General features: G+C 36.1%; 1 protein-coding gene across 4 annotated transcripts in view; it reads right to left on the bottom strand.

The window, feature by feature from the left end:
* The window catches only part of XRN1 (5'-3' exoribonuclease 1), a 64,455-nt gene that overhangs the window by 15,204 nt on the left and 36,989 nt on the right, over nt 1-12,262 (bottom strand). For 3 of the 4 annotated variants that reach the window (XM_088132426.1, XM_088132428.1, XM_088132427.1), the window contains exons 25-33: nt 12,086-12,232; nt 11,476-11,565; nt 7,827-7,962; nt 6,879-6,935; nt 6,244-6,376; nt 4,619-4,688; nt 4,024-4,249; nt 3,200-3,301; nt 1,674-1,772 (exon numbers count right to left, since the gene is read on the bottom strand). In XM_088132426.1, coding sequence (XP_087988552.1) covers nt 1,674-1,772; nt 3,200-3,301; nt 4,024-4,249; nt 4,619-4,688; nt 6,244-6,376; nt 6,879-6,935; nt 7,827-7,962; nt 11,476-11,565; nt 12,086-12,232 — 1,060 coding nt within the window. The remainder of the gene's footprint in view (nt 1-1,673; nt 1,773-3,199; nt 3,302-4,023; nt 4,250-4,618; nt 4,689-6,243; nt 6,377-6,878; nt 6,936-7,826; nt 7,963-11,475; nt 11,566-12,085; nt 12,233-12,262) is intronic. The other variant, XM_088132429.1, reaches the window with a different exon arrangement.

Raw genomic sequence — 12,262 nt, 5'->3', positions numbered from 1 at the left:
AATGCAGTTGGCCACCCCTTTGTAAATGTGAGCCGGTTGCCAAGGACCCAAAATGCAGCCATGTGACCATGGGAGGTGCTTGCGACGTTTTATGACAGCTGGAAGTGCTTTATGGGCTGTAAAGCACCCTTTCCCAGGCTGTCGTAACTATGAACCATTGTTAAATGAACAGTTGTTAAGCAAGGACTACTTGTATGCTGAATATTTCCTGAGAGAAGCTGGATTGGAAGATGAGAGTTGTTTTAAAATTAGAGAAAAAAATATCAATAAGCTGCACTGTGCTGATTACTCTGACAGCTGAAAAGGCAAACAATCTGTAAACTCTAGTAATAAAAGCCAATGGGACATAATGAAAAAATGGGACTAAGATTAAATTTTAAAAGACCAAACTAATGACAACAGGTATAGCAACCAGCCTTAGAACTGACAATGAAAATACTGAAGTAGTAGATAACTTCTGTCTTTTAGTATTGACTATCAACAGTAAAGAAACCAGCAATCAAGATATATACCACAGACTAGCACTTGGTAGATGTAGAGAGTAAGGAAGATGACCTTGACATAAATATGCAAGAACCATTACCTAGGCAAAAGGAATTGAAACATGTTGTTAGTTGAGAGCAATGAAATAACATTCAGAAGTGTCTCAGCAGATGCCTCCCTAATTCACTGGAGTATAAAAAGGAGAAGGAGGTGCAGCACAATCAGATTTGCAAGATTCTATTATAGATTATAGTGAATCTCAATAAAAAATAGTTTTAGCCTTCCTTTGGAGTTGATTTCCTGGTCTGGTCTACTTAGTGTGGTTGACAGTAGAGTAGCAATGAAGGCCTTCAAAGTTATTCAGATACTGGAAGGTGTCTATAGTTACAAAGGTCAGAACTGCAATGGTTTTCCCTGTGATAGCCTACAGAAGTGAAAGTTAGACTTTGAAGAAACAGGACAGAAAGAATATGATGCTTATGAAAGTTGGTGTTGGAGAAAACTCCTGAAAATACCACAGATAGTCAAGAAAACAAACAAATGGATTATAGAACAAATCAACCTAGAGTTCTCACTCAAGGCACAAATGACCAGGCTCAAATTATCCTACGTTGGACTCATTATGCGAAGACCCAGCTCCTTTGGAAAATCCATAATGCTGGGAAAGGTGGAAGGATGACCAGCAGCAAGGTGGATGGATTCAATTGCAGCAACAATACATGTGTCATTGGAAGATCTGAAGGACCAGTTTAGGGACAGATTGTCTGAGAGAAAATCTATGTGACTACCAAGAGTTAACATCGACTTGATGGCACATAATCAATCAATCAACCAACCAAAGATGTCCTACTTTACAACAAAAAAATTATCTGAAACATTACATAGTTTAGATAGAACAATATCTAAAAAGAAATTATATCAGGCAATGCTGGCAATAGAATGTATGTGATATACTCTTTGTCTGGTAAGGCTTTCGTGCCCTTCTGGATCTCCTGATGGCTAGTCACTGCTTTTAGTTATTGACTTATTTAATTTGGTAAATATTTATAACTTACCTTTAAAAAAAAACAAACCCTTTCCCCTTCTCTTCTTTCACCTTTTGGCCCTATCCTCTTTTTGGGTGTGATCATCAACATACCATATAAAATTGGTACAAAAGAGATTGTTGTCCCTTTTTGACATATACTGACCATGTCATGCTTATTTTGTGGGGTAGGCTGAGACTTTCCAGAGCTTTGCAGTGATTGCCAAATGTTGCAAAATTCATCATCTTGTTTATTGTGAGCTTGCTAGGAAAGAAAAGCAAAACAAATAAAATGCAAACTCTGCTATGAAAAACTCACTGCAGAACAAAATAGGTTGTATAACCTTCTGGAGTCACATGAATTTTTTTCAACAATGTTTCTATTATCACAGAACTAGGCATGGCTTAAGTTTCAACAACTTAGCAATTTCAGTTGCAGGTATCTAATCTTATGGTGGCTTCAGGGAATAAAGTAGCCATTCACTTTTAAATGGATACAAGTGAAGAGAAGTGCTCATCTTTTCATGAAAAACTGCCCCAAAATGAAGTATTACTATACTGTTTTACAGAGACAGTACATCTAAATTCTACACCAAGAGGTTTTTTCCAATTGTTTTTTTCCCTTTCTCAACACACAGTCATGCCCCATGGCCTCAATCCACACAACCATTCCTCTCCTCTTCCATATAGAAACTCTCAAAAGCTTTCATGAGTTTCCCATTTGTGTGCTATCAACCCTATTCAGTACTCATACAATACTATCTCCCTATTATTTTCCATCCTCTCAAAAAGCAAACTGGTTCACCATTAGCTATTACTACCACTGTTGCTGTTCCATCCTAGGCTTTGGGGAGTGAGAAGGGTCCTTTTTTTTTTAAATAAAGTTCTTATTCTGATTCTGGGCAGCCATGACATTATCACCTACTCAACATTCCTTAGTCCACCCTATTCCATTTTTAACAATATATGGCAACTAGATTGGCTCTAGATTTAGCCATATTTAGAGCAGACCCACTGAAATAAGTGGAAGAAAAATTAAATTTGGATCTATCCTCTTATATCTTAGGTTGCCAACTAAGAAGGTGCTTATTACAGCACTGCAATGCAAAAGAAACTAAATAGTTATATTTTAGAATTGATTTTATGGGGATACTATCAGAAAGATAAGGTATAGAGTTAATTGGTTTAATTCAACTGATTAAGATTTCACTAATTTTGGGACAATCTTATCAAAGGTTATATAATCTGAAGTGTAAGTCACAGGCTGATTCAGTACTTAAAAACATAAAAGAGTGTCTTGGAGAGATATGTGGTGCTATAAATTTGTTAAACAAAAATATTTACATAAACACATTTCTTCACATCTTTTAAAATATTTTGTACTTTTCTTGAATCTATTGCAACTTGCTACTTTTTGGAAAATGTGTCCAATTTATTGCCTTCGCCTGATGTTATTTATTATTTTGTTTGCATTGCTTTAGGTTATGATTATCTTATTGTTATTTAAAAATTGTTTTTTAATGTGCTACATCATCACGTATCTTAAAAGTACTGAAAAACAGAAATGTACCAAATAATATACAATCTGTTTTTCATTTTATTATTTCCTTTAGCAAAAACAAACAAACCCTAACCCTACCTCCTACACAACCCAAAAACATTTACCCTAAGATGACATGTAAAACCACTTACTTTACATTTCTGATTGCTACTTGTATAGGTTACTTTCTGCAGAGAACTGGAATTGCCCTGCTTCTCTGCTTTGATACTATTATGCTGTCTTCCATTCAATTGCTGGATAGTAGATTAAGAAAAACAAAAAAACAAAATAACTTTTCAACTTTCCCACCTCTTTAAAATATTACATACTTAACATACTTTTTCATTTTTTCTGACAGACTGATATTCCAACTTAATATGCCCACAGTATATAATGGATAATTCTAACAATAGCTGCTAAGGGACATTATCCACTTTGTTTCTTTAGATAAAGTTATGGGACAGAATCTATCTGAAACACATATAAAAATCAACTTCCCTGATACATGCACCAATAACCTCACTGCTCAAGGCACATCTAAGAACTATCATTTCCTCCTTTATCATATATAAATCTGGATAAATCTGTACTAGCTAATTATTATTTTGTGTGTGTGTATGTGTGTGCTCCTTTGAGTCGGGTTTTTTGACTCCTGGTGACTGCTTGGACTAATCCCTGTTCTCTTGGCAAGATTTCAGATGTGGTTTGCCCTTGCCTGCTTCCTAGGGCTGAGAGAGTGTGATTGGTCCATGGTCACCCAGCTGGCTTCATGCCTAAGGCGGGATTAGAACTCACACTCTCCTGAATTCTAGCCTGGAGCCTTAACCACTAGACCAAACTGGCTCAGCTAATTATTATGACAATTATTAAGCCTTGTTTAAATTTTGCAGTAATTTTTTTTATCAGCACACAAGAACATCTTTTAGCAATACCTTTATTTTCTATGATAGAACTGGGTAACTGAATATGTACTTACTTGAGTTGGAATGAAGAGGGAACGAGGGGAATGATTGAGTCCTCCTAGATGTGCTTTTTGGGAAGATATAGAAAAGGATTCAGATGAATATGAGTTATAGGCACTCACAGCTGGCTGAGGCTTGACTATGGCCGTTAATTTCTGGTTTCCTGCTTCAGATCGATAGCCATGAGATATGTTAATTAAGGCACAAGCTGGCATGCGATACCCTCTGGAAGGTGAACTCCTAATGGAAGAAAGGAAATGAAAACAGCTTTGCCATAGTCATTACTCGTCTAATACCAAACTATATATTAAGAAATTTTTATAGAATATAAATATTTAATATTACAGATGGAGAATAAAGTGAACTTAATCTAACACACTTAAGTTCAGATTTTATGGGGCTGAGCAAACGGATGGAGGTGTTTTTGATCTCTATTTCTCATTGATATAATGAAAATTTACAGAGTAATTACAATGGCAATAAATGCAGATCATAAAGAACACAATTACTAGAAAAATGTTTTTTAATGTCACTGTTGTACAATTATTTTATGTTTCCTGAAGTTCTGTTGAAATACTTATGAAAAATAAGTAATTGTCTGCAACAAACCTTATTGTTAAGCCTCCATGAAATTCTTCATCAAATAGTACTTCATACAGCACATCAGATTCTCTGCTGGCTAAAGAAAATATGTATTGTAAGCAATATCATCCAGTGTGAAATTGCTAGAGAAAGGCATAATACTATTGCTTATTACTACAATTTCTATAGTCAAACACCAATGTATTCATCTGCAGAGCTACTTACAGGGATTGGAAGTGCCATTTAAGGATTTCTATCACTGTCCTCTAAATTGGTTTCCACTAACTGACCTTCCTGGTCAATACAGTTGACTACTTAGACTAATCTTCACCAACTTGGTACCCTCCAGATGTTTTGGATTAGAATTCCCAACTACTATGACTAATGAAATGTTATAATCCAGAGGTAGCACCCTCTGATCCATTTTTATAACTCCCACAGCTGTGCCAAAACATGCCATCAGAACTGTTGATTTTCAGCAGCTAAATTTTAAACTTTTCTGGTATGTGTGAACAAAAACAGAACAAAAATTTTTACCCTGTCCATTCTGGTGAAGTTGCTGACTATGTACCCATTGTCAGAGTTTTTCTAGCCTCCAACCAGAAGAAGAGTTACAGTCCAACACACCCAGAGGATACAAAGTTAAGATAAGTTGGTTTAAATGAAATAAGAATTTTGTGTAATGGGGATGGAGCCTATCTCTGCCACACATATGTTGAAGTAATCTGTTGATAGCTTCTTGTATTATCGACTTATGTGCTTCAATGAGTTTTAAAGTAGTTTCAGTCTTACTGGATAAACATCACTACAGTGTATGGTGTTTTTAAAATGAGAATATATACAATGGCATATTGTTATATGAATTAATACATGTTCTTGACCTTCCAAAATAAGAAAAAATGATCAGCAGCAATTTTTTTCTTATATTTTATGCAGATAACAAATTAATACTGCTAGGGCTTTCTCACCTGTTTGGTTATACTGTAGAAGCATATGTTTATTAGTTAAAGTGCTACAAAAACACCATAGATTCGTTTCCCTCTAGACTAAATATAACATCTCATCCAACCATAGTTGCCTACTCCATTCTACACTAACCAAGAAGGTGATGTATGGTATGGGTACTATGTTTAAAAAAAGGTTAATAGCAGTAGCCACATAACATGCAAACAAAAACATTATGTTAATTGTTTGGATCCAAAAGTATATATATAAAAGTTCATTTGTAAAACAGCTTTCCAGTCTCTCCTATTCTCACAACTGTACACTTTGAAAAGGCTAGAGGACTTTCTAAACAGTTTGAACTATGGTGAAGGGTACTGCAATAAAAGAGCAGAAGCGCCATGGGAGAGTGAGAGGCCCGCATTTCGTGTGGAGAAATTCTTCTGCCCCATTGCAGTCCATGTGGTTCAGGTGAATCCCTGACTATCTTCAAGAATACCAAGAAAGGTACAGACAAGCCCCACTGCATAAGGGGCTTTTAGCTTGTAGAATTTTGAATTCATCTCATTAAAACAAAAAAGATGTATCTTTCTAACCTCAATTATCTTTGATAAATATCCAGTTTATAGTAATCACTATTTTTTAAACAAAGAGGTCATTCACAAATGAAAGGCAGGATGATCAAAAACTAAAAAGAAATTCAGTCATACCTCCTTTAATTCCTATTACAGTACCACGAAGTCCAAGGGGAACAGAAAAGTTCTCTCTCACATTCACAACACGGTCAAACAATCGGTATTCTGCATCTCGGTCTGGTAAAATTCCATGTTGTTGTTCTAAAGGCTAATAAAACCAAAGATTTAATTTATAGCAAAAATAACTAAATATGAATACAATATAGAATATAATTAGTGATATACGCCTCTTGGAATATTAATTTTACATTCAGTTTTATTAAAATGAAAAGATTAAATAATAATGTATGTCCCGCTCACTAAAATGATCTCATGTAGGGATGCTTTCTCAAAAGTATCAAGTCACTAGAAAGCAATCAAACTTCAAATCTGGCCAGCCGAAAGTATAGTAAGGCTAATCTACACCATCTAACCAGCACTGCCATTTTTAACATACCATGTTCATCAGTTTTGCATATGTAAGATGGAAGAAAAAAAATAAGGAAGCTGGTATGAAAGATAAAATCTCCTTTGAGTTAAGCTTGACTCATGATGACTGTATGGACACGTTCATGTTTTTTTCTTGGCAACATTATGGAATTGGTTTGCCACTGCCTTTAAAAAAATTCCTATGCAACTGAATTTATAATTTTAAAATATCCCAAACTTACTCTGTATAATAAGTGAGGTTTCACAGTTACACGCACTTTCTTATTACTTTTTCTTTGCTAAAAAAAAAGCAAAAATAATTGGATGAAATCATTCATAATTATTGCATACAAAATTAAAAAGTCACATATTATAGTCCACATAGATGGATCCTAACATTTTTATCCTATTATAATATCTATTTATCATAGATATCTTCCTATCAACACTGATAGCAAAGCTACCTATAGCCCTTAGCTTAATGTGCTGTTGCTCAGCCTAATTTCAAAACCGTTCTTTAAGAGATCAGTTCAGGAGTCATATAACAGCTCTCTGACTCTTCACTAGAGCCCACTGCTTGAAGGGTGGTTGGAGAAAAAGTAGCATGCTAGAAAGAGAAAACAGAGGATGTGAGAAAGACAACTTTAGGCTCTGGGCACATCTATTGCCCAGAGCCTTCCATTCTGTCTAATCACACAGGTCTTAACAGACAAACCATTATTTGTTCATTCCCACTCTAAACAATAATTGTGCTGGGGGACAGTCACATATATAATTAGTGTTATGGATATTCTAAACTATGGTTATTTAGAGCTCTCCAACATTAAATATTGGTCTATATAACTGATTATAAAGAAATGTAATGTAACTACAAACAAAACCTTCAAAGTAACCTTAAATATGTGTGACCTCCTGGGTTGTAAACTCTATTCAAAGTTTATCTGAATTACTTTGGGTGCTATAGATTATGCATATATAAACAGGTGAGCTAACAGATAAGCTGCTAAAGTCTCCTACATGCTTTCATTTATTTTATTTTTTAAAATGGTCTTTTTTATTGTTTTACAGTCCAAAATTACACTCAAGAATTCATAATGTACAACATTCTAATAGCAATTTGAATGAAGTCTGGAACTTAACCGCAATATATTGTAGTAAGAGACAGATAATTTAAACAATATTTTATGTACCTTGCATTTCTCTATTTCTTCTTCAATCTTTTCAACAATAGCTGCATCCAGAATTTGTAAATCACAAGATGAACGTGAAAGTGTACTGACAGGATGAGCCTTTACCCATGACATGATTTCTTGAACCTTCTCAGCACTATGTTAAAAATTATTCCATATTAATAATCATCAAGATTTAAACCCTAATATAGTCAGTATGTAAATTTGATCAAGTGGCAAACTATGTACACTATTATGAAGAATTTTGGTTTTAATTTTTTTAAAAATATGTCCAAATATAAGAAAAATGGATATAAGCATTGCCCCAAAGCTTAACAATTACAACAAATCAGTCAAAGCAAATCAGGAAATTATAATCTAATTAATTTTATTTGGTATATATACATAGGGCTACAAGAAACCACCGCTACAAAAGAAATGGGATTATTTTTATATCCCAAGCCTTACAACTCCTCGGACCTAGATTATATGTTTCCAAATGGACAACTGTATCCTCAGGAAACAAACAGTATGTAACAGTATGTCAGACAATATATTTGAATTGATATATTCTTCAAATAAGCTCTGATAAGGTACCAGTTAGTTCAACATGATACTGGAATGGGATTAATCCAAATAGTTCATCAAAGTGCCAAAAATTATGACTGCATACTATGATTATGACTGCATACTATCAGACCTAGTGACAAAACTTGCAGGGTTGGCTTAATGTACAGTATTGAATTTGTCCAAATTTATTATACCCTACATTTCTAGTCTTTACAATTTAGGACAAATATAGGAAATCTACAATCCATCAAACAAATGGGGCCTTGAACAAAACCCTCTTCTAAACTTTTTCTACAAGTGCATCAACTGCAGCAAATTAAAGTTGGAGTGGGCTATTCTTGAAAGAGGACAGCCACTACAGAACTTTTAATAACCACAGATGTAATCTCAACAAACATGGATCTGTGGATCTCAGTCTAAAGGCGAAAGTTATAGTGTAACCAAGATCAATACACTCAAGACACCTACAATGATAAACTGTACTTTGGTGACTCTGCACCATCCATTTTGGCGCTCTGCTTTATTTTATATTTAGCACTTTTCTGTATACAGAAATAGAAATAGCTGATATCAGGTGCAATTCACTTTTTCAGTGGAGCTTACCTCCATCCCTTAAGCCCTCCCACTAATGTCATTCACCCCTCCCAAGCAGATAGGGGGCTACTCTGGATCTTAGCTTAAAGATATTAATATGAAGCCCTTCCTTTGATTCCAGGCCAGATCATCTAGAAAAACAGTACTAGAGTCTGTAAAAGACTGAAGGTTTTATAGTGTGAAGTTCAGTGAAATGTCTCCTTTGAAGGGCAAAAGTCTTGTTTCAAGTGACAACACAATGTTCAGAGCACCCCAGCATTCAAACATTTTGAACCTGAAACAGTTTTTAAGCTTGGAACAGCTCTTTTTCAGTGATCACTTCCACCTATGAAATAACCCATTTGTCAGAAGTTCACACTTAAAACATTTCAAATAAAAATGTTCTGTAGAGCCTACACACAACTATAACATGGATTGCTACAAATATTTTATAAATGTTCTGTTAGCATAATGTAAGTTTACCTCAAATTCTATGCGTACAGAGATTCTACAGTATTCATATTTTAAATATTCTGTGCGTGTCTGTATGTGTATGACACAGAGATCATCTCTCCTTCCTTCTTTCACTATGAAGCACTGTTTTGGAATAAAATAACTAAAACCAAGTTCTGATATTTTGGTAATTGGAAACAACAACAACAACAGCTGCTGTTGTTGTTGTTATTATTATTATTATTATTGGACTTCGTCTTTTGCCAACCCCAAAAATGAGTGGCAGATAGTGTTTTGGCTGCTTGGCAGTAACTACAGTGGGGCAAAAAAGTATTTAGTCAGCCACCAATTGTGCAAGTTCTCCCACTTAAAAAGATGAGAGAGGCCTGTAATTTTCATCATAGGGATACCTCACCTATGAGAGACAAAATGGGGGGAAAAATCCAGAAAATCACATTGTCTGATTTTTAAAGAATGTATTTGCAAATCATGGTGGAAAATAAGTATTTGGTCAATATCAAAAGTTCATCTCAATACTTTGTTATATATCCTTTGTTGGCAATGACAGAGGTCAAACGTTTTCTGTAAGTCTTCACAAGGTTTTCACACACTGTTGCTGGTATTTTGGCCCATTCCTTCTGCATGGAGCAGTGATGTTTTGGGGCTGTTGCTGGGCAACATGGACTTTCAACTCCCTCCAAAGGTTTTCCATGGGGTTGAGATCTGGAGACTGGCTAGGCCACTCCAGGACCTTGAAATGCTTCTTACGAAGCCACTCCTTCGTTGCCTGGGCGGTGTGTTTGGGATCATTGTCATGCTGAAAGACCCAGCCACGTTTCATCTTCAATGCCCTTGCTGATGGAAGGAGGTGTTCACTCAAAATCTCACAATACACGGCCCCATTCATTCTTTCCTTTACATGGATCAGTCGTCCTGGTCCCTTTGCAGAAAAACAGCCCCAAAGCATGATGTTTCCACCCCCATGCTTCACAGTAGGTATGGTGTTCTTTGGATGCAACTCAGCATTCTCTCTCCTCCAAACACGACGAGTTGAGTTTAGACCAAAACGTTCTACTTTGGTTTCATCTGACCGTATGACATTCTCCCAGTCCTCTTCTGGATCATCCAAATGCTCTCTAGCAAACCTCAGACAGGCCCGGACATGTACTGGCTTAAGCAGGGGGACACGTCTGGCACTGCAGGATTTGAGTCCCTGGCGGCGTGGTGTGTTACTGATGATAGCCTTTGTTACTCTGGTCCCAGCTCTCTGCAGGTCATTCACTAGGTCCCCCCGTGTGGTTCTGGGATTTTTGCTCACCGTTCTTGTGATCATTTTGACCCCACGGGGTGAGATCTTGCATGGAGCCCCAGATCAAGGGAGATTATCAGTGGTCTTGTATGTCTTCCATTTTCTAATTCTTGCTCCCACAGTTGATTTCTCCACACCAAGCTGCTTGCCTATTGCAGATTCAGTCTTCCCAGCCTGGTGCAGGTCTACCATTTTGTTTCTGGTGTCCTTCAACAGCTCTTTGGTCTTGGCCATAGTGGAGTTTGGAGTGTGACTGTTTGAGGTTGTGGACAGGTGTCTTTTATACTGATAACGAGGTCAAACAGGTGCCATTACTACAGGTAACGAGTGGAGGACAGAGGAGCCTCTTAAAGAAGGAGTTACAGGTCTGTGAGAGCCAGACATCTTGCTTGTTTGTAGGTGACCAAATACTTATTTTCCACCATGATTTGCAAATAAATTCTTTAAAAATCAGACAATGTGATTTTCTGGATTTTTTCCCCCATTTTGTCTCTCATAGGTGAGGTATCCCTATGATGAAAATTACAGGCCTCTCTCATCTTTTTAAGTGGGAGAACTTGCACAATTGGTGGCTGACTAAATACTTTTTTGCCCCACTGTAGGCAGCCTACAACTATGAATGAATATTGCATGTAAGTGCTCCTCCTTGAACCCAAATACTTGTCCACCAAATTCAAACTGGCAATCTTCATGCTGATTGCCTTTACAAGATCAGGAAATTTATCTGCTTATTTATTAATCTGCTAAAAAGTATGAACTACATACCCATTCTCCTCTTCACCAGGCCAAATATCATCTTCATAAAATATATCTTCAGGACTATTTTTGGCTAAGTAAGTAAAAAGTTCCGGAACCCTATGAAATATATAAATATATTTCAGCAGGTTATTTCATACTTTTCTATATATATGTCATAAAACCTCTACCGATTAAAAAATATTCCTTTGCCCAATACATTATCAAGCTCTGAAACGTACTATCACCAGAACTAGTGAAGTCCAGGAATCAACATTGTTCTGAAACAGGAATATACAATTTGGGTACAATATGTCTTTTTTTGGTTATTTTGTTTTTAATTGGCCATTAGCTGCCTGGAATCACATAGTGACTGAGTGGCCATACAAACTGAATAAATTAATAAATGTAGAATAGACCATAAATGGCTGCAGCTGAAATCAAAGGCAGTATATTTCATATCCCGCTGCTAGGAAGAAACAATGAGCTTCCAGGATATATGTAGGTGGCTAAATAGATGAGATAAAGAGAATGCTTCAAAAGATCTTTAGCTTAATCCAACAAAGCTCCCTACAATGTTATACAATAACACCGTCCATCACAACAGCATACATAAATCCACATTAAATGTTAAGCTTACCTTTCTAAATATTCAGCTAGAAGCTGTTCCACTGCAGAGGAATACATCCATTCATTCCCAACTTTCTTAGTATAGCCAGGGACTTCTTCATTCCTCTTATTAAATTTTAGATTTAATCCTACATTTGCTTTATGGTCTCCACGTGGACTGCAAAACAGATCTCCAATGTTAACTGTA

Source organism: Python bivittatus, unplaced genomic scaffold, assembly GCF_059951505.1.
Source record: "Python bivittatus isolate LINGU-HERP-01145 unplaced genomic scaffold, Pbiv_v1 ctg000980_np1212, whole genome shotgun sequence".
Classification (NCBI taxonomy): Eukaryota; Metazoa; Chordata; class Lepidosauria; order Squamata; family Pythonidae; genus Python; species Python bivittatus.
Note: the sequence above shows the minus strand (reverse complement) of the source record. Positions and strands in the feature narration are given on the sequence as shown.